Source organism: Bos taurus, chromosome 15 (genome assembly GCF_002263795.3).
Source record: "Bos taurus isolate L1 Dominette 01449 registration number 42190680 breed Hereford chromosome 15, ARS-UCD2.0, whole genome shotgun sequence".
Classification (NCBI taxonomy): Eukaryota; Metazoa; Chordata; class Mammalia; order Artiodactyla; family Bovidae; genus Bos; species Bos taurus.
In genome coordinates this window covers 29,933,572-29,961,505 of record NC_037342.1, presented here as the reverse complement: position 1 = coordinate 29,961,505, position 27,934 = coordinate 29,933,572, and the positions used below count along the sequence as shown (strand labels likewise).

General features: G+C 55.0%; 1 protein-coding gene and 1 long non-coding RNA gene across 11 annotated transcripts in view; one reads left to right on the top strand and one right to left on the bottom strand.

Moving 5' to 3' along the window:
• LOC101903835 (uncharacterized) overlaps nt 1–17,623 on the bottom strand; it is a 101,734-nt gene extending 84,111 nt beyond the window's left edge. For 2 of the 4 annotated variants that reach the window (XR_009490643.1, XR_009490644.1), the window contains exons 1-3: nt 17,491–17,623; nt 10,055–10,245; nt 114–8,649 (exon numbers count right to left, since the gene is read on the bottom strand). This is a non-coding gene — a long non-coding RNA (uncharacterized lncRNA). The remainder of the gene's footprint in view (nt 1–113; nt 8,650–10,054; nt 10,246–17,490) is intronic. The other 2 variants (XR_009490645.1, XR_009490646.1) reach the window with 1 other exon arrangement.
• USP2 (ubiquitin specific peptidase 2) lies at nt 492–26,127 on the top strand. 7 transcript variants are annotated; one of them, XM_059874747.1, is made up of 14 exons: nt 492–629; nt 1,394–1,686; nt 8,772–9,589; nt 21,584–21,634; nt 22,153–22,276; nt 22,429–22,540; nt 22,641–22,751; nt 22,910–22,974; nt 23,167–23,270; nt 23,358–23,438; nt 23,573–23,651; nt 23,833–23,940; nt 24,109–24,229; nt 24,375–26,127. In XM_059874747.1, exons 3-14 carry the CDS (start codon nt 8,813–8,815, stop codon nt 24,460–24,462), a joined length of 1,821 nt encoding a protein of 606 aa, XP_059730730.1. In that variant the 5' UTR covers nt 492–629; nt 1,394–1,686; nt 8,772–8,812; the 3' UTR covers nt 24,463–26,127.
• Nucleotides 26,128–27,934: the final 1,807 nt, after the last annotated feature.

Here is a 27,934-nt window from a genome sequence, read left to right as displayed (position 1 = left end):
TCATGTTAGTAAAATAAGCAGAGAGTGTCTTAAAGAGTAGAGAAGAAGGGAAGAGGCAGAAGAACTGGCCCTCTCCCAGTCGGGTGGGAAGGAACTGGAACATTTAGCCTTACCTAAAAACTGAAAGCTGATATGTATGCCCTGGGGTTCAACGCTGAGCCTTCTCCCCGTGACCCTTCCTCTTTCCCAATACCTTCCAGCTGTCCCGTCGTGTCATATTCAGGTCCAATTCATGTGCTCCAACCATCCGCTCCAAGCTCGTGTGCCTTTTCTCCACGTGGTTCTCTGTATATGTCGGTCGCCTGGGAGATCCTGGTTGGGCGGGGCCCTGGTGACATCACAATAGGAACAAGCCAATCGCCGTGACGCGTCTTGGTGACGCAAGACGCGAGGTGTGGCTTTGCCGGCCCCCGGCGCAATGAGGCAGCGGCCCGCTGGGTGGCGCCGATTTCCCGGGGAGGTCCTCTCTGGGCCCCCGGCGGAGGTGGGGTAGAGGCGGACAAGAGCCGAGGCCAGGGAGCCCTCTGCGTCAGCGGCTGTTTACTGCGCCGCTCCAATACCAGCCGGGACTCATCCGTAGCTCCATGCTTGTGCCCGGCTCGACTCATCCATCCTCGGAGAATAGGCAGGTACGTGCCACCTGTCGGAGACTGGGGAAGGGGGGATACGGAGGGCAGTGCCGTTTGAGGCTCTGAAAGTGAGGTGTCAACGACCGCCTGGGCAAAATGGGTACTAGGAATGTAGGGCAAGTGCCAGCTGCGCTGAGGATCTCCAGCTGTGGGTGCCAGTTGTGTGTGTGAGCCGACAGCTCAGGGTGCCAGGGAGAGCCATCTGTGTGCTGATCAGCGTGTTCTAAGGAAACGCTGCTTGGGCAGGACCGTATCTCCGAGCCCTGTGTGGGATGTGGCGGAGAGTGATGCCTGGACCCTGACAAACCCCTCCCCACGTGTGCGTGGCAGCTCTTACTCCCTCCTCTCAAAGCTCCTGGGGGCTTGTCTCTGGTCAGTTTGCCAAAGGGGTAGGGGTGGGGGTGGGGGGGTAGTAGTTAAGTGGAAGAGGGGTAGATTTTCCACCAATCCCAAACCAGAAAGAGGCATCTTTGAAATTCTCACCAATCCCAAACCAGAATTAGGCACGCGATGCTTCAAGGCAAGTAACTTATACTCAACAGCCTAAGGAAGTCCTGGCCAACCCATTCTGGCTGTCCTCTAAGGAGGAGCATCTACCTCCTGACCTGGCCGCTCTTAGAATGGGACTGAGCTGGAGATCCTGCCCATGCTCATCTCCCCAGGCACAGGCAGGAAAAGGTCCCCAGAGTCCGACATGTACAGTGGAGGAAAGGAGAGCTGGTTGGGCTGGGGTTGGAGCAGCCACCATTCCTTTGATGCTGTAGATGATGCCAGACTGGAGTCGGAATGAGGACTGGAATGAGGGCTGGGGACGAGGGCGTCCTCTGAAGTGCATCGTCAGGACCTGAGTTGAGTCAGTAGTCTCCGCTGAGACAGGGTGGAGGCACCATCCCGGGTACTCCCAGTCCCCAGGGAGAGCCATCGAGAAACAGGAGAAACAGCCTGGGAGCTGACAAGAGCACCAAGGTCCGAGAGGTTAAGAATCCTGCACCTTCCTCCTGTGACCCTGCCCAGCCAGCCTGGCTCTGTAGGCTCGGGATCCTGAACACTCCTCCAGGTAGAGTGGAACCACTCCAGAGCAGCCAGGCTTGCTCCTGGTAGCCTGGGGGAAGCTACACTTGCTATACTTTTCTAGGTAGAGAAGGAAAGAGCCCAAGTGAGCCTGGCCCCCCTCTGACGGGTGGACTGCACATCTGGGAATTGGGCAAGCCTCATTTGCCTTGCCAGCTATGGGACACAGATCAGCTCGGAAAACCATGGCAGTTTTCTGACATGAGAACAGAGCACTCCCACGGGCTGGCCTGGAGGAATCTTTTCTCCCTAGCAAGGTTCACCCGACAAATGCTACCACTAATTATAAGTGGAAGTATTCGATATAGTAGTAGTGATCATTTATTGAACTCTTACTGTGTGCCAGGAAATTAACAAGCATTATTTAATCCTTACCTCCATGAGGTATATCATTATTATTACTCCTGTTTTAAGACTAAATAAGGTTTGGACCACTTAAATGACTGCTTAAATGTCTCCGAGGCAATAAAAAGGAAAGACTTGGAATACAAGCCCAAGCCTAGAAGTCCATTGTAAAAGAGTTTGAACTGGAAACCTGAAAGAGGTCCCTTCTGCCTCTCCCTGCCTCTGTGTCCTTGAGCGAGCTGCTGTCTGCCTCCAGGTCTCTTCCATCTCAAAGCTAAAGGAGGTGGACTGGGGCTTCTTCTTCTTCTCTAGTTCTGTGACTGACACCTCCTTCTCCGTATTTTTGCCTAATTCCACCCCCATCCCTCTACCCTCTTTCCAGTTCTGCTTCCCCTTGAATCCCCCTTCTGTTCCATTTCAAAATGCTCCCTGCAAACAGTCTCCTAGGATCTCCTTGCCTGGCACCCACCTCGAAAGGGAGGGCCTGCCACTGCCCCTTTAATTCTCCCTGGGCTCAGAATGCCAGCGAGTGGAGCTAGCCATCTCCATGAGGTCAGATAAGATACTATATATATCGAGTCAGTAACCTGAGCCCCGGATTACCCAGCCCAAGTCAGACTCCTGCTTCTGGCCTTGCCACTGCACTCCCTGCCCTGCCGGGGAAGGAGAAGCCCCCAGATCCTGCCCAGTGTCCCCGGACACAGGTCAGTAACTGTCCCTTTGGTATCCGAACTTCACAGGGCCGTTGTCCAGAGGGCCCTGGACTGTCTGTTTGAGGGATCCCTGTCTGTTTGGGGGAGCATGTGAGAGGCCACCCCACCAGGCCTGGGAGGTGCTATGGGCAAGACCCAGGGGCAGGACCAAGGGCTGGGAGGCCAGGAGGAGGAAACTGAAGCCCTGGAGGAGAGGGAAGGAGCCTGGGGTTCTCCCCTGGGGTGGGGTTCCAGGAGAGTGCCTGGGACAGTCGTGGTTAGAAAATAGAATTTAAGAATTCCAATATTGCCTGGGGGCCCCATATCTTTGCCTTTTCTTGGAGGTATATGCCCACCCCCTCCCAACCCAAATGAAGAACCCTGAAGAGACACTGCCTTAAGCCCACCCACCTCTTCTCCTCCAGGTGGAATTCTGGTTTTAATCTCCAATCTCTTATCTTACCTCTTTTGCCCTGTCCCAGTCCCCTTGAGTAACTGAGAGGGACCCAATCCCCTTGATGACCCCTGGCCAAGGCATATCAGGCACTAAACTGGTGGGTCAGAGGGTGCCAGCCTGAGAGGTAGAGCCGCTAGCGGCAGGCAGAGGCTCCTAAGCATCTGAGAGCAGTAAACAGAACTCCTGAACTGTGAGAGCACAAATATCCCCCACCCCAACCTCCCCCTCCGCCTACATCTCACTCCTGCCAGGACATCCCTCGACGTAGGGGATGACGCTTGTGTCTAGGCAATGTCCCAGCAGCTGGGCTTGTGGTGGGAAAGTGTAGATGGAGACAGGGCCCCTCTGTCAGCCCACTTTACCCTTCAAGGTCAGCCGTCTCAGTGCCTCATTCCGATGTTGTTAGCAAGCAGCTTTGGGAAGCTCTGAGGTCACCCCTGTGACGGTTCCCAAGCACCTGTGGGACTGGCTGGGATTCCCTACTCACCTGCCTCGGACACAGATAGGAGGAAAGGAACTAAACCCCGCTGAGGTATATGTCTGAAGCCCAGCTAGGGGCTTTCTATCCAGGCAGTGGCAAGGCCACAGAAGCTGGCGTGCCTTCACCCCAGACAGGAGAGCGGATCTGGGCAGAGGGGGGCCGTGAAGGCTACTGGGATGTTGGGCATCACCCATCCCATACCCTGGGGGCCAAGAGTGCCTGGCATTCCTGGGGAGCAAGTCCCTCCCCTGGCTGGGCAGGTTAGGGAGCCCTTCACGTGAGCAACAGGAAATGACAGTGGCTGACATAATGGGCTGGTGGCCCCAGGAAGATAGGCTTCATTTTAAGCCCTGACTCACCTAGTCTGGGTACCCTGGGGAGTGGGCCAAGCTGCCGCAAGAGTAGGAGGCGGGGGACATGCAGGAGCTTGGCATCACGGGTGAAATGGAGGCCTCCTGGACCATCTCTCGGCAGATCAGCATTTTCTGGGGCTCAGGTTGCGCCTGGCTTCACTTTCGTTTGCCTGCAGTGGAAACTCGAGGGGCAGCTCCTTTGGGAGTCTGTACCCGCCATGCTGTTTTGCCTAGACGGTGGACACCTGGACCCCCTCACCCCATGTTGCAGGACCCCCACCCTGTGCCAGCTCAGGGAAAGGCCAGGGAAGAGAGACAGGGGCAATGGGTTGGCTTCAAGGTAGGCGTTAGCAGACAGAGCCCAGGTAGGTCCCAGTCCCAGTGTGACCCCAGGGGATCCACACCACCTCTCCAAACCCTAGTGTCCTCATCTGCACACGGGAATAATAATAGCACCTGTTGCTTAGGGCAGTCATGAGGATTAAGTGAGTGATTAATATGCGGTGTCCCAGAAGTCTTAGTGCTGATTTAAGCTTTAATAACTTCAGGAATATGAATGCTAAATGCTTCACTTGACTGTTTCACTATTTAAATATCTTGTCTATTTGAATGAAAGTATTTTGAATTTCAATTTAATGTTTAAAAAAATTAAACCTTCAAATGACGTTTGTAAGCCCGGGGCATTGGGAAGGCTGTCTCAGTGTTGGACTTTGGGCTGCTGAAAAATGACAAGCTGCCTAAGAAGTACCCAGTGGGATGCCTGGTCCAGGGGTGCTCTGTACCTGCTGGCGGGGCGATGGCCAACTGGTTACCTCGTCCTTTCAGGAGGAGAAGTGCCTCCACACCTCCCAAGAAGGAAAACTGAGTAAAGCGAGAGGGAAGCAAGGGAAGCCTGGCAGAACAGGAAGAGCCAAGGGCCCTGGTGAGCCTGCACGGACAAGGAGGCTGGCAGGAAGGCTGCCCCACTGTCCGAGGTGGCGGGCACCTGGGGAGGTGCTGCCTGGAACCGCATGCCTGTACTTGCCAGCTCTGGGTAAACAGTGAAAGGAGTCAGGCAGCAGGGGCCCCACGCTGGGCAGGGAGGGGCACGGGGGATCACAGCCAATCGGCTGGCCTCCCACTGCCCCATGAAAGGGCCATTCAGTTCAGGCCGTTCCTTTGGCAACGAGGAGACTCGCAGCCATGTGAGTGCCCGTCCTGTCCCTGTCTTGTGCAGCAGAGCTATAGCCAGGGCCCCAGCCTGCTCTCCCGGCCAGGGTGCCTCCTACAGCCTCCAGGGACAGCCACGCCAGGTAACTCAAGGGGCACCAACCCAAGCCATCTGCTCACCTGCAAGGTGCTGGCACTGTCCTCAAGAGCGAAACTAGGGGTTGGGGGAGGAGACAGGCATGCTCCAGGCCTCAGCCGCAGCGGGGACCCTCTCCCCAGACAGAGGAACTCTGTGCCAGATGCCAGCACTGACAAGACAGCTTCCAGGGGGCTGTTAGTGGTAGGGAGGCCTGTCAGCTGTCTGGCAGATTGAAGCAGACAGGAGAGCAGTGTTTAGGAGCCCTCCCATGAGTGGTGCGGCTCCACTCCCGACCCCGATCCTGCCCAGGGCGACCTGTGGGCCATCCCAGGGCTGTCTGTCCCTGTCTGCTGTACCTGTCTGGCCCCAGCACTTCTGTGTCAGCAGGGCCAGGAGAGGTCGCAAGCTTGGGGTGCTGCCTGCAGAATACCAATTCCCCCGAGCTGCAGTGTTGGGGGAGGGGTAGAGAGACCCGTGGGGAGGAGGCAGGAGTTCAGGCCCTTGTGGGGGTAGGGGGCATATCTGATTGGCTGCTCAGTGTCCCAGAGCCCAGCTCCTGGGACCTGGAGTCTCTGTGACTTTGAATTATTGATGGAGCTCTCCAAAGTGAAATAGAGCAGGACTGGTCCCACGCCCCCACCCCAAGCCTCTGCCCGTCTCCGCCCCTGGCCTCCTCAGCCTTCATCCTCTTCCTCCCTTGGACCCCAGGATGCTAAGCAGATGGGAGGGAAGCTTGTGGTTCCCCCAGCCCTGCACCAGGCCCTCCTCCTGTTATCTTTTCCTAGAAAGGGGTAAAAGTTGTGCTGGCTGTGGGAACACGGCTGGTTGAGGGAGCCCCCAGCCAGGCCAGGCGGGAATAAGGATGGATGATCATTTATAGGCCAGGCCTCTCTGACATTGCCCTGGACTGAAAATGGCTGGAGGTCTCTGGCAGAGTCTGGAAGTTCTGGCCTGGGGCCTATATGAAAAGTGCCACCTGCTCACCTCCCACCTCTGCAACCTATCCCATACCTTACATGAACTGAGTATCTAGAGCTCTCTGCCTGGCACTCAGCACTTGGGGCTTGGCACCAGGTCCCCTCTGCCCTAATGAGCTGGGCTATGGCCTAGGGCAGGCTGTAGGCTGCCTGAGCCACTGACTGCCAAACAGCTAGATTCTGCCCACGACCCACTCATCTCACTAGGAGCTGCAGGGAGAACCCCGATGCCCAGGGCTGCGGTCAGAGCCTGGCCCGGCCAGGAGACAGTCAGCCCCGACATCATTATAGGCCTACAAAGGGAGGAGCCGGGCTGCCTGGCAGGGCTGGGAGAGGAGATAATAACCACTGTCTTTGTTGAGAGCTTTCACATGTTATTATCTCATTTATTCCTCGCAACAACCCTGTGAGGTAGGAATCATAATGATGATTACTATACTGATTTTGCAGCTGAGGAAATTGGGGCTCAGAGAGATTCAATGACTAGGGCAGAAACACCCAGCTAGTCAGCCACAGGGCAAGACTCCTCTGAGAGTCCTGGATGGCTCTGCACCCCCACCACCCCAGGAGCCCCCAAGAGCCCCTATTGACCCTCAAGGAAAATGAGAGATCTTTCTTACTCCTCCTTTGCCCTCCGGCTCCATTAGAGATAAAGCCTGCAGGTTTACGTGATGGAGGGACTCTGGCTCGCCACGTGAGCCTAAATTTGATGGGGGTGGTGAGTTGAGATAAAGTGGGAAGGGCACTGGGCTGGAAATCTGAGAGACATGGACACGAGTCCTCGCTCTGCTAGTATGTGGCCCTGGGCGAGTCAGTGGCACTTTCCACTTGTACAACGCAGAACATAAGATGGATGACCCTTCATCAAGTGGACACTCTCATATGCCCCCGGGGGGTGGGGGTGGTGGATGTCCTAACCAGTCTTAATTGGCTACGGCATGCACTTGGACACAGCTGACTCCAAGTTCCTGAAAAACAGCTTGGGCAAACCTCTTACTGTTTAGTCTGAGTAACAGTTGGAGGATGTTGCTACAAGTCCTTTGTAGCAACAATTAAAGCGAGCTTGACAGTGCGGGCCGGTGACAGGTGCAGTGCATCTAACTGATGATCACCCTTTTTTCAGCAGAGGGGAAATCTGGGCTAGATTCCCAAATCTGATGTCTCCATGGTGAGACCTGGCTCTAGCTGTTTCACATCGGTCACTTTGGTGTCCTCTATGTAAAGCGTGGTCGTGGCTGTCCACTCCCTAGGCCCGCGGGAGGGTTCAATTGGATGATGTATGTGGAAATGTCCCCTTTCACTTGTGGTAAAATATATATGATGTTAAACTTAAAATAAAAAAAAAAAGGTCGACCCATTTGGGCTTTGAAAACTCAATTCAGAGGTTCTGTGTTCCTTCAGCAGATCCACCCCAGCTGCAAGGACTGCGGGTGGAGGTAAGAGCGCTGCCTGCAGTGCAGGATCTTAGCCTCTAGGGGGCCCCCTTTGCACAAGTCATTATCACTATCGGTTTGCTGTGGGTACTAATAGGGGAAGCCCTGGGAGGCCACAGGGCTGTAACTCCACTTAGAACTGAAGGCTTAGGTCAATGCAGAGGGTGGACTCTACCACACGAGGATCCCCCACCGCAGCAGGTGGACATGTCCAGGGAAGCACTCTGGGATTGGGTCTGGAGACTGAGATCAAGCGTTCCTCTCAGCCACTCATCACCACCACCACCTACACCTAAGCCCCTTTCCTCCTCTCATGGGCCTCTTGTTCCTCATCAGGTATCTGGCTAAATGATCCTCAGGTCATGCTGTCTAAACAGTGTAAGATTCCCAAAAGATTGCTCCCAAAGAGGGGAGCAGTCTGAACTCTTGGAATGTCCAGCAGTTTTTAATCCAGGAGGTGAGGGCGGTAGCATCCCTCATGTCGGGGGTGCCTGCAGAAAGAAGCCAAGGAGAGGAAGCACATGGGATTTGGGTTGGAATACTATTGGGGGCTTTTTTGTTTTTGTTTATTCAGCTGCACCGGCTGTTAGTTGGGGCACATGAGATCCCAGACCAGAGATGGAACCCAGGGCCCTTGCATTGGGAGTGCGGAGTCCTAGCCACTGCACCACCAGGGAAGTCCCTGGAGTACTGTTTGTTGCTTGAAGGGCTGCAGAAGTGGAGCAGTCCCTGCTCTCAGGCTGGGGGCCTTGAGGGGAGCGTCCAGTCCAAGTAGTGCTGAGACTGATCACCCGTGTGGTTTATGAAAGCCTGCTCAGCTCTGGGGCTCTCCCTGAGGTATGAATGCCTGGGTGCGTGGAGACCTGCATGCCGGTGCGCACGCACATGCAGAGGTGTGTCCCAGTGGTGGGCCAGTGGCTTTCCTGGAAACAGACAAGTGTGGCCCCTGGTTGAGATCAAGCCACTGGGGGATGGAGAGCAGGCACAGTGGGAGCAGCCTGACCCCCTGCAGGGCCTTCTGACAACTGCTTTCCTTGTCTTTCAGCCCATGAGGCTCCCAGTCCCCACCGAGTGCCGCCCTGAAGGATGTCCCAGCTCTCCTCCACTCTGAAGCGCTACACAGAATCAGCCCGTTTTACAGATGCGCCTTTCACCAAATCAAGCTATGGCACCTATACTCCCTCCTCCTACGGAACCAACCTGGCTGCCTCCTTCCTGGAGAAGGAGAAGTTTGGTTTCAAGCCCAGCCCCCCCACCAGCTATCTCACCCGTCCCCGTACCTATGGCCCCCCCTCCATCCTGGACTATGACCGAGGCCGCCCCCTGCTGAGACCTGACGTCATCGGGGGTGGTAAGCGGGCTGAGAGCCAGACTCGGGGCACCGAGCGGCCTTCAGGGAGTGGACTCAGCGGGGGCAGTGGATTCTCTTATGGAGTGACCACCAGCTCCGTCAGCTACCTGCCTGTCAGTGCCCGCGACCAGGGGGTGACCCTGACCCAGAAGAAGTCGAACAGTCAATCAGACCTGGCCCGGGATTTCTCCAGCCTCCAGACCTCGGATAGCTACCGGCTGGACTCTGGGAACCTGGGCCGCAGCCCCATGCTGGCCCGCACGCGCAAGGAGCTGTGCGCCCTGCAGGGCCTGTACCAGGCGGCCAGCCGCTCCGAGTACCTGGCCGACTACCTGGAGAACTATGGGCGCAAGGCCAGCGCACCTCAGGTGCCCACCCCGACCCCTCCCTCACGAGCCCCCGAAGTCCTCAGCCCCACCTACCGACCCAGTGGCCGTTACAGTCTGTGGGAGAAGGGCAAGGGCCAGGCCCTTGTGTCCAGCCGCTCCAGCTCCCCAGGGCGAGACACCATGGTGAGTTTGCCCCGGGGGGACCTGGTGATGGGCTGGGGAGGAAGCCACTGATGAGGAAAAGGGCTTCCACCTTGACCGACGATCGCAGGCAGAGGTTTTCCTTCCCAGGCCTCACAGTGGCTGTTCCTATAGCCCAGGTGGGGACGAACCAGGGAAGTCATCTCAGCACACCTGGTGCCCTCGTGGCTTGATGTCTTTGCTCAGAGGCTCTCCCACTCTCCCCAGGAAATGCACTTCACGACCTGTGCACTCGACAATGGCCCTGCACTGCTCTTGGAAATGCCCAGCTACCCTCACATACACTGCAACTCTTATCCTGGGCTTTCCCACCCAACATGCCTGGGGCCCCTGCAAGCCCTGCCCCATCCTGGACTGCATGCTGAGACCCCCAGACCACCAGTGTGCCCTGTGGTAAGAGAGGCCCCCCGGCCCTGACTGCATCTCTTCTCCTGCTCAGGCTTTTACCTCTCAGTCCAGAGACATGGCTTAACGTTGGGACGTAAGACATCAGAAGAGGATCTTTCCTCTGATGGATGCTGCCTGGCTCCGGACCAGGGGTCTAAACAGGAGTAGTTCTCGTGTGTCTTTGGAGAAAATGGTGCAGAACTTCTTGTCTAGGGCTTTAGATGATCCAGTCTCTTTCTACTCCAATGTGCCTGGGTTAAAATAAGGGAAAGAGGCTCTGCTGGAGACTTGAGTGAGGGCTGGCATGACCCACCCACATCTGATCCCTGACACACCTCTCCTGGGGCACTGACTACAATTCTTCCTTTTGTGTAGTCATCAGTTTACCCATTAGGTGGTGAGCTTTCAGAGGATGAGAAAGAAATCAAATCTCCAGATCCCTCAGTATGTACCTAGCTCAGTGTAGAATTCAGCTGGCCTGCGTATCACATGGATGGTTGACTGGATGGATGGATGGGGGAGTGAACAGATGTATGGGGGAATGAATGGGTAGATGGGGGAGTGAGCGGGTAGATGGATGGATGGATATGAGTGGGTCTTCAGAAGGACAGGCAAGCAGATGGGCAGGAGAACTGGGTGTTGTGTCCTCTTCATTACTTTATGTACCCTTCTACTGTTAGGACACGTGGCTTTTAGAAACAATAGCTGTGCCATAGCAAGAAATGCTGTTTAGGGGACTTGTCCAGAAAAACGGAACAGGGGTACAGGATAGGGGCGGCGCTTTGGGACACAGACCTTGAAGCTTGTCAAAACTAAAGGTCCTGAGAGGACAACTTGATAGCACTGTTTAGAGAGTCTCAGCCTTGCTGGACCCCCTGTGAAGTGCCATGGGAGATGCAAAGGCTGGTGCCTCCCAGAACATTCGGACCCTGAGAAGGCAGGGCTGGCTGCGTTGGAGGGCTAGAGTGGACAAGAATGGCAAACAACAGAGCTGGCCTCAGAGACACGCTCTCGGGGGACACATACTTGGGTTGATGCGTGATTGGCTGGAACAGGTCTGGTGTTGCTCATCTCAGGGGCCATCAATCAGAAAGCGGCTCTCAATGGAGGGGCCTGGGTGTTAGAGGCCTCTGAGGGGCTCCCTCCCTTTGTTCAGAAGGACTCTTTATGGGGCTTAATCCCTTTGTTTATGGAGCTCAATGTTCCTAAAAAGTGGGGTCTGCAGACTACTTCAGAATCATCTGTGCGCTGAATTGTCTGGGGGCCCCATCCAGAACCCCTGGAGGCAAACTCTCTAGGGATATAGGGCCTGAGACTCCTGCCCTTTTTCACAAGCTTTTCAGGTAATCTTCAAGCACACTGAGGTGTGAAAACCTCCCCTCCACAGACTAAACTACAGAGCGGGTCTCAGCCCCAATCCCCTGAGAGCAGGGCCGCCTCCTTCCCACACAGGCAGATCCCAAACCTCCCTGGAGTCTCCACAGCAGACACCCTGGCCCCAGCCTCCTCCCCCAGGGCCAGCCTGAGGGGAGTTTTGCAAGAGGACCTCAGAGGAGTGGGCAGGTTGACCCAGGGCAAACTCAGCCACTGTAACATCTCTTTTTCCCTGTCCAGAAACAACCCACAACACACAGGAGTAACCAGCAGCCCTACAACTGAGCTAGTGTTTCACTCTGAGCTCTTCCTCAAGGAAAAGGTCGTCTGAGTTTTTCTGTAACAGAAAAACCCACACGAATTTCCTGGTCAGCTCAATACTGCCAACTGGGAAAGACCTTTCTTGGGCTCAGTGGGGTAAGACCTTGATTTAATCTCACTCCTCTCCCCTCACCACCCTCACCCTCGCTTCTGGTGCTGATCACATCTTGCTGGGGTGAGAACCACGCTGTTCGTGGGGCCTGGACCACTTCTTTCTAGAACCAGGTCCAGTTTCTTTTCTGACCTCCCTCTTCCCATCTCATTCATTCATTTTATGGTGTTCAGCTTACTAGCAGCGTAACCTTAGAGAAATGCGTGAACTTCTGAACCTGTTTGCTCTGTAAAACGAGAGCAATCATAGTTCCCACTTCAGAGATTGTGGTGTGGAATCAGAGGTTGTGGTGTGAAAGGGCTTGGCACTTAGTAGGTGCTTGATCAACATCAGTCCTCCTTTCTGCCTTCCAGGTGCTTGGGGTTTGAGGGGGGAGGGGAGCAGGAGAGATGTGAGCTGTGGTCCCTGCCCTCGGGGAAGCTTGGGGAAGTAAGTTCTAAAAATAGTTGCACCGGAGGCCGCCCTAGGTGTTTTTTTAGTGTCATAGGTGATGGGAAAGGGAGAAGGTCATCCGAGGCTGGATGAACAGTTTGGCCGCTGGAAGAACACTTTGCCTCTTTAACCTTGGATACCTCTCATCTGAACTGTTGCCTCACCCATAAAAGGGAGTGGTCATGCCTGCCCTGCCCACCTCCCAGGGATGTCATGAGGTTCAAAGCAAATCATGGATGCAGGGGAATCTGTAACCAGTAAAATGCAATGGGAGAGCTTCCTTAAACTCCAGGGGGAAAAGGTGCTGCTGGAAAAGAAGGGGCCTTGGCAGCTGACTGGAGTGGGGGCGGGGACCACAGCCGGGAGGAACAAAGCTGAGAGTGCATCCTAGGGCAGGGCCCTGGGTGAGATCTGACTCCTCTGAGGCAGCCCTGGCCCTGGGCTCTCTGGGCAGCTGACCTGAACTACAGGTCAAAAGAAGCAGGACCAACGGGGGGAATAGAACAGATCTAACCAGACTCAATCCTCCTGTTAATAGTAACAGCCCACATGAACTTGGAATATCACAGACTCAGCTGAGCTGAGTGAAGAACTGGTGGAGGGGGACAAGAATTCTGAACACCTCCCGTCCATGGCTGGCTTGCTTAAGCACCAACAAGATGCCAGTCCACGGAGTGCGCACTGTCAGCCTAGGGCAGTGAGGGTGCCCTAGACCCCCCTTCAGACAGATTGCAGGGGAGTTGTATGTTGGTTCAGAACTGGTTTTAAAAAATAAAAATAAAAAACCCTTCACTACCCACAGTGGGGGCTTCAAGCCAGACCAGGTGGGTTGGCCCTGCAGAGAGCCAGGGGTCCAAGCCCCCAACTTGGCCACATCCCCCCTCCACTCCACTTCTCTTGTTCCCCTGGGCCTATGGAAGGACAAGCTGTTCCCACTGAGCCCTACCAGGGCTGCGCTTTAACCCCTACAATCCATGCTAATCCTCAGCTCCACCCACTCCAGCTGCTCTCTCCCCTGAGCCCTGGCAGTGCTGCCTGCCAGCTTCAGCCCTGCGCTCACCCTTCCCAGGGCACCCTCTCCTCTCCCTGAGAAGAGCTGGGAGCTGGCCCAGGGCCCTCCAGAGCACAAGTCACGGGCTGGGCACCTGCTACTCAGATGCGGAGCCCGGCCCAGCCTCTTGCCCTCACACGGCCCCCACACCCTTGCCCTCTGCCCTGGGACCTGTTGCTAGGAGCAGTCGGCCTGGGCACCTGGACTACCTAGATCCTATTTGCCCCTGGGGGGGCTGCTGACTCATCTCACAAAGCCTCGGGTTCCAGCTGTTCAGTGACAGGGAGATTATATAAGATGAGGTCATGTGATTTTCCTCTTGGGTGGGACTTTGGACTTGACTGCTGTCAAGCGGTGGGGGGAAGGGAGGAGTTTTAGTCTGAAGTGGAGGACAGCGGCGGCTGTCCTAGGACTCCTGGGTGAGAAGTGTGACCTTTCCCTCTGTCCCCGGCCTTCTCACTGTTTACTCAGCCACAGTGAACTGCATCCCTGCTGTCCTGTTTGTCCAGCTTGGCAGCCTGAGACCCTGGGGCTTGTCCTCACCCACACGGCCACCTGGAGGAGGGCAAACTTCCTGAGGGCCTGAAGCTGTGCTCACGGCCTAGGAAGGTCACACAGAGGGGTCCCATGGCAGGACTGATCCTAGCTGCTGAGAAAGGGCAGTCGTTTTGTAGTTTGTGGTCAGAATCAGCAAGACGCTAATGTCTCCAGGCCTCGAAGACCGGCTATGGGCTGCGACCTGGCTGGTGGCCTTGGAGCCGCCTTATCCAGGCTCATTTTCTCAATCAGTGCCCAGCACCATGCTCCCTGCTTCCTCCTCCACCCCCACTCTGGGATGGATGTCTCTGTGAGTGAGTTCAAGTGGCATGGGGGTGGGCTCAGCAAGGCAGGAGTTAATCCAAGCCTAGCAAAATGTTCCCTGCCTGTGGGAGAGCCGCTCCATTGACCATCCTGCTGCAGAAATGAACATCATGTTCAGGGCCCAGAGCTGCACACGTGGTTCCCTGCACCCTCTCACCTCAATGGAGACGTAAAACTGGCAACCCCACACAGAGACATAAACGAGAGAGGGAAGTGTGTGGGCCTCTGGAATCCAGCTGGTCCAGACCAGACTGCCCAGGGGCTCCAAGCAGCACAGAGCTTTAGGCCTCCTGGGGTCTGAGTGATGCAGGAAGGAGGAGCTTCCCAGGGACCTCGGTCCAGCTGGCTGGCCCTCCCTCCCCAAGGGCACTGGAGGGCTGAGAGCCGAACCCCTAACGAGGACCCTGAGCCCCCACCAGTTCAATCAGGCCGCCAGTCTGTCCCGTCTTGCGTGGGTAATTGCAGGTGCGTGCAGGAGCAGGGTTTAAGCCGTGTTTCTAAACCTGGGACTGGGCTGCCCACTAACAGCTGAGAAAGCAAGATATTTGCAGTCTTGTCTTCACACAACTAAACCTGACTTTATTTAAATACTCCATCCGTGCCAGGGGGGATTTGAGGGAAGAAAATACCGCCAGGGGAGGCAGGCCAAGCACAGGGTCTGAGAAATGGCAGTCTTGGGCTCCAGCAAGGAGTTCTGCTCAGATTAGCTCAGTGTGTTTGAGGCAAAAAGTCACAGAGCCAGAGCCAGATTCAGATCCCCGAAGACTGTCTGCTTTGCTCATGCCACTTCAGGAAACGGCACTGAGGAGAAAGGGTCTCTCGGGGTCTCGGTTAGTTGAGAAATGACCACAGTTCTTCATGGCCGGGTCCAGCAGCCATCACACCTGCCTGATGAGACTGGACCCCATTTGAATTCTCTCCAACCAGACTTCTCAAAGGGCACCCATGAAGAGCCTTCCCCAGCTGGGCCTCCCTGCTCCCAGCAATGCCCCTGACCTCCTACATCCCAGGAAAGAGGGAGAGAGCAGGCTGGCAGAATGCCATGATGTCCCCAGGGTAGCTGGCCTACGTCATGGGGAAACAAGCCAAACAGTCCAGTGGGTGGCCGCCTGACAGCACTTCCTGCAAATCACTTACTCAACATGCAAACTCAGACTGACCCCACCCTCTGAGGCTCAATGGGACTTCCAGCACTGCCTGGTCTGGCCCCCTTTTGTGATGAGCTCAACACCTCTATTAAGCACCCACTAAGAGAACTCACAGTCCTGCCCTTGAGGTATCAGTGTGATGGTACAATCAACACACAAGCTCAGACCATTTACAGAAGTCTTAGAAACATGTATTGAGAAGGCAATGGCACCCCACTCCAGTACTCTTGCCTGGAAAATCCCACGGATGGAGGAGCCTGGAAGGCTGCAGTCCATGGGGTTGCTGAGGGTCGGACACGACTGAGCGACTTCCCTTTCACTTTTCACTTTCACGCATTGGAGAAGGAAATGGCAACCCACTCCAGTGTTCTTGCCTGGAGAATCCCAGGGACGGGGGAGCCTGGTGGGCTGCCATCTATGGAGTCGCACAGAGTCGGACACGACTGAAGTGACTTAGCAGTAGCAGTAGAAACATGTATAAGACAAAGATAAACATACTAAGACAAGTTGGTAAGGTGGAAACAATGCTAGAAAACTGAGAGTAGGCAGTAATGGACTGTTTAGAACTTGGAGTTCATTAGAAAAGGCTTTGTGGAAAACATGAGTTTTGAGCAGAATTTACAAGGAGATAATTGACAGAGAACAGGAAGGGCATTCCAAAATCTCCTGGTAGTTATTACTAGCATGGGTTTTGCTGTAGGATCCATCTGGGTTCAAAGCCCTACACTGCCATGTACCAGCTTTGCAGTCCTGGCAAGTTGTTTGACCTCTCAGGGCTTAAGATCCTTCATTTAGAAAACAGAGGTAATAGTTACTGCGTCACTGTCACTGAGTTGTTATGCAAGTTAAGTGGCATAATGTATATAAAGCGCTCAGCAGTGCCTGGCATTTAGTAAGTACTTCACTGGTGACAGTTTTGTTAAAGGAGAGAAGGCATGTGCTAAAGCAGGTTGATTGGCAGCAGGGATTAGAGAAGAGTGAGGGTGGTGACCATGGTGCTATCCAGCCTATGGACCACGGCCTCACAGACAAGTCTACCTAAGGCTTCCGGACTGGCTGGAAGAGTCAGGTATGTCAGGGCAGGGGAGTGATGTGATGAAATGCAAGCCTTGCTGCAGACAGTGTGGGACTGGCTCAGAGGAGTGTGGTTAGGAAGAAGGAGGCATGGAGGGAAAGGTTGTTGCATCTTGTCCAGGGCCCAGCTTTGATCCCAGCAAGGACAGTGACTGGAGATCTGCTCTTCTAATGTCACTTACCATCTAGGAAGATGCCCTGAAGCCCCTGCCTCCTGCCCACTCCTCCCACCACCGAGGTGGGAACACGGGGACGACCGTCTGTGCTCCTCTCTCAACAGCACAAAAGTGCTGTTCTGTGGGAGGCCTGGGGTACAGCCATACATGTGTCCTGGACACATGCCCCATGTGGCTGTGGTTGTGTGTGCAGTGCGCGTGTACATGTGGGGATGAGCAGGCCAAGAGGAACAGAAGGAGGCCACAGATGAGTAACAGCACACACTGCTGCCTCTCAGAGTATTTTTAAATGCTAAAAATACTGGCTAAAAATAGCCGTCAAGCTCCAAACAAGATACTTTCTCCAGGCAGATTCTGTGTGGGTCCCTGATAGGTGAGACGGGTGGAGCAGCAGGAATAAAACCCAGAGACCTCTGATCTCCGACCACTGCTGCCCTTAGGGTCAGAGAAGGACACTCCCCCCAACACACCAACTGAGGACCAGTTTCCCCACCTGCTGTGACTTTCTTCCTACCTCCCAAAAACAAATCAAACTCTGAGATTCTCAGAGAGATGGAATTGGGTAATTGGGTAGATGAGGCCAGAAAAAGGTTTCTTCCTGGGGCCAAAAGGGACAGTGACCTGTTGTCATCATGTAAAAAATCTAGGCATTGCCTTTCTTGATAGTGAGCCAAACTAGGACTGGAGGGAGGAGGGGAGCTCGTCCGGAAGCCGTGGAAATCTACCTTTGGGTCCTCTTACCCTCACGGACAGGGAGGGTGGATATTGGGCTCCAAGAAGGCCTGAGTCGTCCCCTCCCACCCACACGCCCAGAATGTTGTGCAAAAGTTTGCGCGTGGGTGCATTTTTTCCTGAAAAAAATGAGTACAGGGCTTTCATCGGGTTATCAAAATGATCTGCAGCCCTCCAAAAGTCAGGAATCTTTCGCTGCCTTCGGGGAAGCTCACCCGCTGACACTCGGCCTTGGAGACGTGTCCTCTTTGGGCCTCAAAGGCAGTTTCTCCCGAGTCCCAACCCCGAGGTGGTTCCCGGGCTCCGCGCTCCGGTCCTGCCCGCCCGGGTCCGCCTGCCCCCGGGTCTGCAGGTCTCGGTCGCGGGCAGGCCCGCCTGGTCCCGGGGGTGCTGGGGGCAGCCGGGCCGGGGGTGGAACCGCGGGAGGCGCGGAGGCGCGGCCTCACTCCGGTCCGCGTGCCGGGAGCCGGGGGCGGGGCCGAGTGGGGGCGTGGCCGGGCCCTGGCCCCGCCCCGGCGATGACGTCGCGCGGCCCGAGGCGCCGGCGGGGCCCCCAGTCGGCCGGAGAGCGAGAGCCGGCGCCGGGTCGGTTGGCGGCTCGTGCCAGGGAGGTTGAGGTGCGGGAGCGCGCGGTCGGCCCGCCGGAGCGGTTACCGCCGGGCGCCGCGGACGGCGTGCTGTGGCGGCCTCGCTGGCCTGGGCGTCCAGGCCGTGGGACCTCGCGGTACTCCCCCGCGCCCTATTGGCCAACGTTAGGCGAGGGGCCGAGCCCGCCGCCCGCCCCCCAGCATGCGCACCTCGTACACCGTGACCCTGCCCGAGGAGCCCCCCGCCGCCCCATTTCCCGCCCTCGCCAAGGAGCTGCGGCCGCGCTCCCCTCTCTCCCCTTCCCTGCTGCTCTCCACCTTCGTGGGGCTCCTGCTCAACAAAGCCAAGGTACGCGGGGCCCTTTTCCGGGACCCTCACGCCGAGGGCTGGGGTTCTGCCTCCTTACCGGGGTGCCCCACTCCCGCCCCCTTCCACCGCGCGCCCGCCCGGCCGGGGCACAGATTCTTCCCAGCCCCCTCCCCTCCTTTCCCAGGGTCTCCCGACAAGGAATGCCCCCTCCCCAGGTGATCTCACGCTTACTCGCGGCCCCATCCCCCTTGCTGAGGTCCCTGCCCCCCCACCCCGAGTCCCCCTGCCACCTCCCTCTCCTCGACCCCAGCACCAGGTGGCTCTTGGGCTCGTAATTCCTGGCACCTATCAGGACAGGTGCAGAAAAGCGTAACCTTGACTAGATCTCGGGGTGTGAGGGAACGGGCAGCTCGCTGGACTCTGCGGGTGTGACTCCTTAAAGGCCAAAAGCCAGCAAGAAAGGCTGGTGCGAAAGGGACCGCCTCCCCGTCACTCATCGCAAAACGCCCTCTCCCAGAGGGTGGGCAACAGGGGTCCTTTGACCCCGCGAAGGGCAAAGGAGTTGCAGACAGGGAAAGAGGTCAACGTCCCTTCCCTCCCCTCCCCTCCCCTCCCCAGTTCAGCTCAGTGGGCACTGGATCCCTTCAATGATGTAGCCGCCCCAGAGTGATGCTGGGGCTAAAAGCTGGGCATTGCCCCCTCGGGGAAGGGAGAAGGGGCCAGAGCTTGACAGATCTTACGTAACAGCACAAGCTCCCGTGTTGGCAGTGCGTGCACTGCCCCGTGCCAGGGCCACACCAGGCTCCTTGGCTGCAGCCAGGACTCATGGCTGACCCTCATGGCACAGGTGAAGTAAGCCGGAAAAGCCCTTTCCTGGGGTCTCAAGTGTGAAGACACAAACCTCCATCAGCCTTTCTTCTGTGGCCCGTGTTCCCAGATGTTTCCTCCATGTTCACATAGCAGCTGGGCTCTTGCTCCTTCAGTGGGCGGTGAATGCTGTCTGTTTACTAGCCATGGAGGTGGCACCTGCCTTCTAGAACAATGGCTGCTCCTGAGTCGAATTAGGTCTTCTGATGGCTAATTTTAAGGAAGTTTTTGCCCCGAACTTTTCTCAGCTCTTTGCACTTGAGCTCCAGCAGCCCAGCTGGAGTCATTTCCTTCTCCTGCTGAGAGGCTGGTGTGCAGGGTCTCTCCCAGCTTCTCCAGTTTGGGCCTCTCCCTGTCAGCCCTGAGGTAGGATTGTTTTCCCCGTAAGAAAGGTCACTCCTGGGACATTTTGTTCCCCTCTGGAATGGAAACTGCTGACTTTCCCTGGAGCTCCTGATTTCCTATTCATGGCAGAAGAATATCTGGCTGGGCAGAGAACAGCTCTGCTCTCCCCTCCACTCCCACCCCCTGACTCCTGATACCCATCCGCCTTCTACACAGAGTGCTTGGAAATTGGCAGGCACTTTCAAGCTCAGGAAATTTTAGACAAAGGCACAACCCCCACCCCCAGAATTAAGAGGGTCCTGGCGAAGAAGCCTTAAAGGAGCCTCCCGCATCTCTCCACTAGCCAGGCCAGACATAGGGTTAGATTCTTAAGGATAGTAACCTCGATCATGACCTGTTCTTCCTGACCTGCCCTCCGCTGGTTCAGAGAGAGAAGCGTCAACACCACAGGAATGCTTCATTAGAAAGATGCCTCCAGCCTCCCATTGCCGCACCCCCATTGGTGCTGCGTGACTGCTATCTCAGTCGAGGGCCCACTTTGGTGGACAGTTACAGTCACCAGCGGTAGAATGCTTTGCTTCTGTGGTCTATTTAGACAGATGTTGTCTGAGGCATGAGGGGCAGGTGGGGGGGGGGGCGAGGGGTAGAACTGATAAAGCACTGCTGGAAAGAGGTGTTCGAGTGAGTATTCTAGGGGAGGAAGAGCAGGTATGCAGGTGTGGGCAGGCTTTAATATTTAGTTCCAAATGAGCAACACAGACTCAGTGTTTCTGTTGAGCCCCAGGTCTACTTCAAAACGCTGATAAGGTCTTTGTCCAGGGAATTATCTCTATTGTGGCCCACTGACTGGAACATCAGGGTTTAGATTGTCATACAGATAAGATTTAAATGTCATGTTTGGGACCACACACCGCTGATCTTCAGTGATGCTTGTACCCCACCTGCTGCCAATAGGCTTTTCTTTCTAGCTGCAGGTGGACAGCAGGTCCGCCTGCTGGGTTTAGGTATTTCCCTCCCTTCCTGTGAGTGTTAGACCTGATAACTGGCAAGGAGGGATCGTCTTTCTTGTGGGGGATCAGCAGGGCAATTCCTGAGAAAAGCCCTCCCTCAGCCTGCCTCTCCCCACCCCACCCCCTTATGCTGACAACCTCATGGGCTTTGAGCTGCTGACAGCACACGGCATGAGTAATTTTAGCTGAGTTATTTCAGGCTCCTGTTCTGATCAGGGTTGAGCTGGCCCCACGCATGCCCCAGCCAGTGTTGCTCCAGAGTTGCCTGCTCCCAGGTCCCCTCCCCAAGAAAGAGGGTAGCAGGCGCATCTGTATGCTGATGCTTTAACCCTTTGAGCCGAAAGCTTATCTGACTTCTTGGAGGTTGGACCAGGATTAGCCAAGGGACCTGGACAAACAATGCTCAGAGTCCTGTTCACTCTCCCACCCCCTCACCAGCCTCCACAAGAGGTACAGGAGCAAGAGCAGCACCTTCAGCCAGGTGCTGACCTCTGCTTGGCCGCAGGCTGCCATCAGAAGGATTCCCAGCCAGTGGCCGATCAGGATGTTGAAACCTGAACCAGGCAGGGAGGATTCTCCCAGGCTCTATACAGCCCTCAGGAGCTGAGCTCAGCTGGAAGGAATTCCACCTGTCTCTGGCAGTTCAGAATGGCAAGCCGACTGGAGTTTTTCCCCAGCTGAAGATCTAAACTCAGTTTAGATGTTTTGTCATTGAACTTTTCAAGACCTCCATGAAGCGCTCATTATGACAGCTGCTTTAGTTATCAGACATCTCAGAGTACAAATGTAGGTCGTTTGAGAGAGAGCCTGGATTTGGGACCTGAAATTTGTCAGAATCAGGTATATGAATTCCTAGTCTCTGGCTTCTAATCTCCAGTCTCCAATATGGCAGAGAATGAAAAGTATTAACATAAAAGATGGGGGGTAATTACATGTTAATTAAAGAAAGCAAAACCACATAAGTCAAGAAAAAAAAAGCAAAATCTTGAAGAATGTTTTTGTCCTGTGTTGAAAATGACAGGCATTCCATACCCGCTTTCCTACAATGTAAGTAGATTAAAGTTAAAGAGAGGATCATGTGTACGGCCTAAGGCTAGTGGCTACAACTGGCAGAACGTTGCAGAGAGAACCTAACGTAGGCCAGGCCTCTTCCTTCAGCCTGAATATGCCTCATGTTCTTTGCTTACAGAATTCTAAGAGCGCCCAGGGTCTGGCTGGTCTTCGAAACCTTGGGAACACGGTGAGTTCTCCCCAGCCCACTTCTTTCCTGAGGTGGGACTCAGTCCCATCTCAACTGGGACTATCTAACCAGGTGATCCTGGCTGCAGCTAACTCCCTACCCCCTAGGCCAGTTGGTACCTGCCCTTCCTGGCTGATGTTTTACAGAGTTGCTGGGCTCTGCCTCACCCCCACCCCAGCAGGAAGCACTGCTAAATGGGAGTTGCCCTTTTAACTGATACCTTAGTCACTTTCCTGGATCCTTCTCCCCCAGGACATCCATCACTTCCCACCTACTCTGTCCAGCTGCCCTACACTCTTTTGCACACCTCTAGTAAGTAACCAGTTACTTCACCCGTGCCAGCAGTGGGGATTTGCCTCACTTCAACACTGTGACTTACAGAAAGAGGAACTTGAGGCTACGGGAGGCTTGAGGCTCACTTGTAGGCCAGGTGTACCAGAGGGCTCTGAGTGTTAGGTAAGTAGACATGCCAGCCAGGGGTCTTTGTTCCGCTGCTGACGTCCAGTGGTCTCCCACAGTGCTTCATGAACTCCATCCTACAGTGCCTGAGTAACACGCGGGAGCTGAGAGACTACTGCCTGCAGCGGCTCTACCTGCGGGACCTCAGCCACAGCAGCCGTGCTCACACGGCCCTCATGGAAGGTGAGGGCCCGGCCCTGCACGCTTTTCCACTTTTTTACATGCTTCTCTCCCATTTCTCTTCCTCTGGCTTCTTTTTGTTGGGACTCTATAGAATACAGAAAATGGCTCAGCTATCCTCCACGCCCCCCTCTACCCTTTTCTTCTTCCTATAGAGTTTGCAAAACTAATCCAGACCATATGGACCTCATCCCCCAATGACGTGGTGAGCCCCTCTGAGTTCAAAACCCAGATCCAGAGATACGCACCACGCTTCGTCGGCTATAAGTAAGGGCCTTGGGGACGTGTCCCTCCCCAGAGTGGGTGGCAGCAGTAGCAGATTCGAGGGACCAGAGGTGTCGCTTAACTCCCTTTTCTTCACGTTCAGTCAGCAGGATGCTCAGGAGTTTCTTCGCTTCCTTCTGGATGGGCTGCATAATGAGGTGAACCGGGTCATAGCGAGGCCCAAGTCCAACACTGAAAACCTCGACCATCTGCCGTAAGTGGGAGGAGAGGGCTGGGGCCCGAACCATGGGAACTTCTTTGGGGATAATGATTTCAGAAGAATTTTGGATATTAAGGATTTAGATGGCTAGGCCTTTACACTTATCATGGTTTGAGCTCTGACCCAATTGCCTTCCTCTCTCTGGGTCCTAGTGATGATGAGAAAGGGCGCCAGATGTGGAGAAAGTATCTAGAACGGGAAGACAGTCGGATCGGGGGTAAGTGCAGGCAAGGGGAGCGGGCATGGGTTGCGTGCCTTCCCTGTTAACTGCTTGACCTGAGCAGAGCATGAGAAGCCCATCCTCTCAGGACCCCTCCAGCTTCCCAGTGCCCAGCCCCCAGGGGACTGAGGTGGGAGCAGTGAGAAAGGACCCGTGGCCTTTAGGCGTCGTGTGTCCGTCTCTTCCCAGATCTCTTTGTTGGGCAGCTGAAGAGCTCCCTGACATGCACTGATTGTGGCTACTGTTCTACGGTCTTTGATCCCTTCTGGGACCTCTCTCTGCCCATTACTAAGGTAGGCACCCCTCTTGCCCCAGTTTTGAAACTCTTGCTCTTACCCTTTCACTTCGTTGACCTCTGACCCCTCCCTTCTTTCTCACAGCGAGGTTATCCTGAGGTGACGTTAATGGACTGCATGAGGCTCTTCACCAAAGAGGACGTGCTTGATGGCGATGAAAAGCCGGTATGTCACCCTCTGTGGCAGTGAGGGTGCGTCTCCCGGAGTCCTCTTGGGAGCGGAGCAGCCTCGGAATTGCCGCACTCGGCCTTGGCCTCACCCATGAGTCCTTCCCAGCTCTGTCCTGTTATGTCTTTCAGACGTGCTGTCGCTGCCGAGCCAGAAAACGGTGTATAAAGAAGTTCTCCATCCAGAGGTTCCCAAAGATCTTGGTGCTCCGTATCCTTCAGATGGTCAGGGCAGGGGCTGACATTAGAGAGTGACTGGGGGCCGGGTGAGGGCCAGCAGGGTAGGACAAGAAAACTCGCTGGGCTCTCCCCTCCTCTGCTTCCTGAGACTGTAGTCGCCCTCAGGGGCTGTCTCCTGTTCTGACTCTGTCCTTGACTCACACCAACACCAGATCTGAAGCGGTTCTCAGAATCCAGGATACGAACCAGCAAGCTCACAGCATTTGTGAATTTCCCACTACGAGACCTGGACTTGAGGGAATTTGCCTCAGAAAACACCAGTAAGTGTTTCTGAGCTGGAGTCTGAGCTGCAGATGGGAGGCCCCGAGCTGGTGGGAAGCGGCTGAGGGGAGAGAGGTGGAAGCTGGGAGGAGACGCAGGACTGGGAGGGCAGAAGGGGAGGGCGCAAGGGACACCTTGGGGCTTGACACCTCAGGCTTCCTCTTCAGACCACGCTGTTTACAACCTGTACGCCGTGTCCAATCACTCCGGAACCACCATGGGCGGCCATTACACAGCCTACTGCCGGAGCCCGGTGACAGGCGAGTGGCACACGTTCAACGACTCCAGGTGAGCCGGGCCTCGGGCGGGGCTCCCAGCCGTCAGACACCCTTCCCTCACCCAGGAGCCGTCAGAGACGGGCCCTCATGCTGCCCTGGCTGCGCGTCCCGGGCTCCCCAGGCCGCCAGGCTGACTTGTCCTGCTCTCTCCGCAGCGTCTCCCCCATGTCCTCCAGCCAAGTGCGTACCAGCGACGCCTACCTGCTCTTCTACGAGTTGGCCAGTCCGCCCTCCCGCATGTAGCAACGAGGAGCTACATCCCATCCTCCCTTCCCCGTGGTGGCCCCACAACCTAAGTTTTTTTAAAAAGACCAAAAAAAGGCAAAAAAAAGTCCTGACAAATAAGAGGAAAATAAAGGAAAGTGAAGCTGCAGAGCAGGAGTTGCCGCAGCCTGGCCGGAGCCGGGAGTGGGGAGCCCGGTGCCCCAGAGCCCTGCCTGGTAGGGAAGATTGGCAGGACGCAGACCGAGCCAGCACGGTGCCCTCGGCTTCTCATGTCTGCATTTGTAAGCGCGTGGTTCTTTTCCCGTGTGTGATAAACCGCAGCCCTCGGTGGGGAGAAGATCCTTGTCCACGGGCCCACTGGCCTCGGCCCAGCCCCGGCCTCCCAAGAACACAGCGCCCTCTGGAGCCTGCTGGGAGGATCGCCGCCTGGAACGCCGCCCGTCTTTACCTGGACCCCGCTTCACCATTCCAGGAGCAAGAAAAACACCCATGAGCCAAGAGCCCTCTTAAGGCTGCTAACTCCAGGGGGACAGATGAGGGGACGTCTTTGAAGAAAGCTGTTTTTGATTTTTAAAAGCCCAACTTTTTTTTTTTTAATTATCGTAACTAAAGTTTTCAGACTGGAGATGCTCTCTTTCACACCTCGTCACAGCTGGGATGTTGTGCTGGTCTTTTTTTTTTTTAATTCTACAAGTACAACTTTTCTAGTGCTAGCCCCCAGTGGTGCTAGGTGGGAGTTGGCCAGGCCCAAGCACAGCCACAGTAGACCTGGGATCTGACAGGTTTGGTGTTTTTTTTTTTTTAATGTTTTGGATGGAATCTAGTTGCCTCCAAGAATTGTGCCTTATAGTGTTTGGGGACCAGGGGGTAACTGCCCCTCCCTGAAATATCCCTCAGCCTCTTCCCTTTTCCCCAGTGCCATGTCCAGAGCTGCCAGGGAGCTCGGGGTCACACCCACAGCCCCTGGCTCGTTTCGCACTGCAGTGAGGTGAAGAGAGTAGGTAAAAGGAAATTCTTCTGATAGTGTATCAAGTTCTTCCCGCCAGCTTCCTCTAACCCAGCCCTGGTCTACTCCCCAGCTGTTGGAAGGATAGCACGAGCCCCTGACCCTTGAGCTTCTTTCACCTTTAATTTATTCCCCCTTAACTTGCTCCTTCTCCCCAGCCTCCCTGCCCCACCCCCCTTCTCAGAGCCTCCTGACATAGGCCCTTTGGACCGAGTTTCTCAGGGATGCCCATGCCACCCCCAGCTCCCCTTGGCATCAGTCTGCAGTTCAGCCTGGGAGCTGGAGCCTGGGTGTCTGGGGACATCTTGCCTCAGTTGTATGGTTCTTCCCCATGGGCTTGATTTTGCTCTTAAGTTGTCGGGCAAAACTCTTGTGTTGTCCCAGAGAGAAAAGCTGTTCAGCACCAAGGCCCAGAGCTCTGTGCATGGTGCACTCTGCACACCCACACAGCTGGGCCCTGCCTGTGCCCCTCGAGGGCAGAACTCTCCAGTGCTTCCAGGAGGCAGCAGAATAAGACACCCTGAGTCTAACTGGCCTGACACCCTTCTCCAGGGAAGAGCTGTGAACCTGAGCCAAAGGGCTGGTGTATACACTTGTTTACCGTGTAAGCAAGAGTAGATGAATGTGTGATGTACAGTGGAACCTTGTACAGAATAAATCATAGCTTTGAGAAATAAGCTGATAAGTGATGGACTCTTGATTTGGGAGAGGTCCGAACCCAGGAAGCGCTCCTAGCCTATCAGTGGCCAGATATTTTACTGCTTCAACCAGGCTGTAAATTCCAAGTTCTAGAAAAAGTAAACTACCTGTTCTAGAAAAAGTAAACTACCTACTTTTTACTCAATTCTGTTTTTAAAAAAGGCCAGAATAGTACTTACTTTGAACACGATATTCCTCATCTGGATTCACTGACATTTTAACTTTTTGCCACATTTGTTTATGTATACACTTTACTCTTTGGGGTGAAACGTTTAGGGGGTGAGGCGTCCTATTACCACTTCTGAACACCTCAGCGTGTTTCTCCCATGTAACCACAACCCTGGCTTCACACGGAGGAAATCACCTCTAACAGACGTCTCTCTAAATGGTCTGTTTTTTAACTGCTGGTATGGGCACCCTGGTGGTTCTCTATTGACAATTCAGGTCCCTCTACACACCCATGACGAGCCAAGACAGGTCTCCAGCAGAGGCTGAATACAGACAGCACGGTTTGCTCTTAGAGCAGAGTGGCCTATGCCTGGGTAGGGAGTGATCAAGGCCTGGTCCTCATGTGAAACATCTCAACGTGCCCCACTAATACCTGGAAACAGCTGTGTTTACATTAGAAGTGTTCTGTACTGTTTTCAAGACATCACCAGATTAAACTTCTTGGAGGAAGGACCTCCTTGGCACCCCCAGGGACTTGGTTCCTTGGGTTTTCTCTTTTTCTGTTCAGATTTTCCATTTCTATCACCGATCTAGAACTTGGGAAACTTAAGTCTCCACCAGTTGAGCTTAGAGTGTCTTAGTGGGATTTTTCCCAGTAACAACTGCCACCCATGATCCAGACCCTGAGAGATCAAGGCCTCCCTCCCCCTCCGTCTCTGAGACAGTGGCACCTGCTGTCACACCTCCTGGGCCAAGACAGCGGGTATGTCTGGGCATTTCCTGAGTAGGATCGAAAACAACAGTGACTCAAGGCAGAGATTTCTCCCAAACATGCGCTGGCAGGGGCCTGACCTAGGAAAGATAATTTCCCCCAAACCACAAGTGAGCAGGATGACCTTCCAAATGGAAACACCAGGCTTGAGCAAAGTGGATGGCTGAGCCCCTAATCCACGTAAGGTGCTCTACCTCTTCTGTGACCAATTTTTCACGAGAGGTAGAAGTCACCTGTGTGTTTTGTTGTCTTCTACTGGGGAACAGACAGACTATATATAGGTAAGGGCCCCCTCAAGGACGGGGGCTCAGCCCATCCATGCTCCCAGCCCTTCCTTCTGTACTTAACCTGTGGTGCTTTCTCATCCCCCTGGCAACAGGTCCTAGTGCTGCACAGGTCCCCAAACAGCCTATCGCCGTGTTTCCTCACCTGTCAGCTTTGCCTCCTAGCAACTGGGATTGCGGTCCCCATTCTTTGCTGGCATCCCAGCAGGCCTCTCCCTAGAGGAGAAGCTCCCCTTGCTCCTGCTCTTGTGTGACCTTGAACAAGAACCTCCCTCTTTCTGGGCCTTGGTGTCTTATCTTTGAATTAAGGAGACTGGACTGCTACTAGAGCTTCTTAAAGGTCTCAACTCAAATGTTCTCACTCTAAGTCATTTTTTCCCTAAATGCAAGTCCTACCTCTGGTTCCCTGATTCCATTTCCTCGAGTCTATCTGTTTTAAAGGAGCCTGCTCAGAAAATGTGTCCTGCTTTCCGCTGGGGTCACCTTGTCCATGTTCTCATCTTGCCAGGGAGGACATGAGCTCTAGAGACACCTCAAGTCCACCAGCTTGTCGGTGGCAGG

Coding starts and splice junctions, on each gene's coding strand:
- USP2 (XM_059874746.1), top strand. CDS start 8,813: ATGTCCCAGCTCTCCTCCACTCTGAAGCGCTACACAGAATCAGCCCGT. Junction 22,541..22,640: donor CCACGCTTCGTCGGCTATAA/GTAAGGGCCTTG, acceptor CTTCACGTTCAG/TCAGCAGGATGCTCAGGAGT. Junction 23,271..23,357: donor TCTCTCTGCCCATTACTAAG/GTAGGCACCCCT, acceptor TCTTTCTCACAG/CGAGGTTATCCTGAGGTGAC.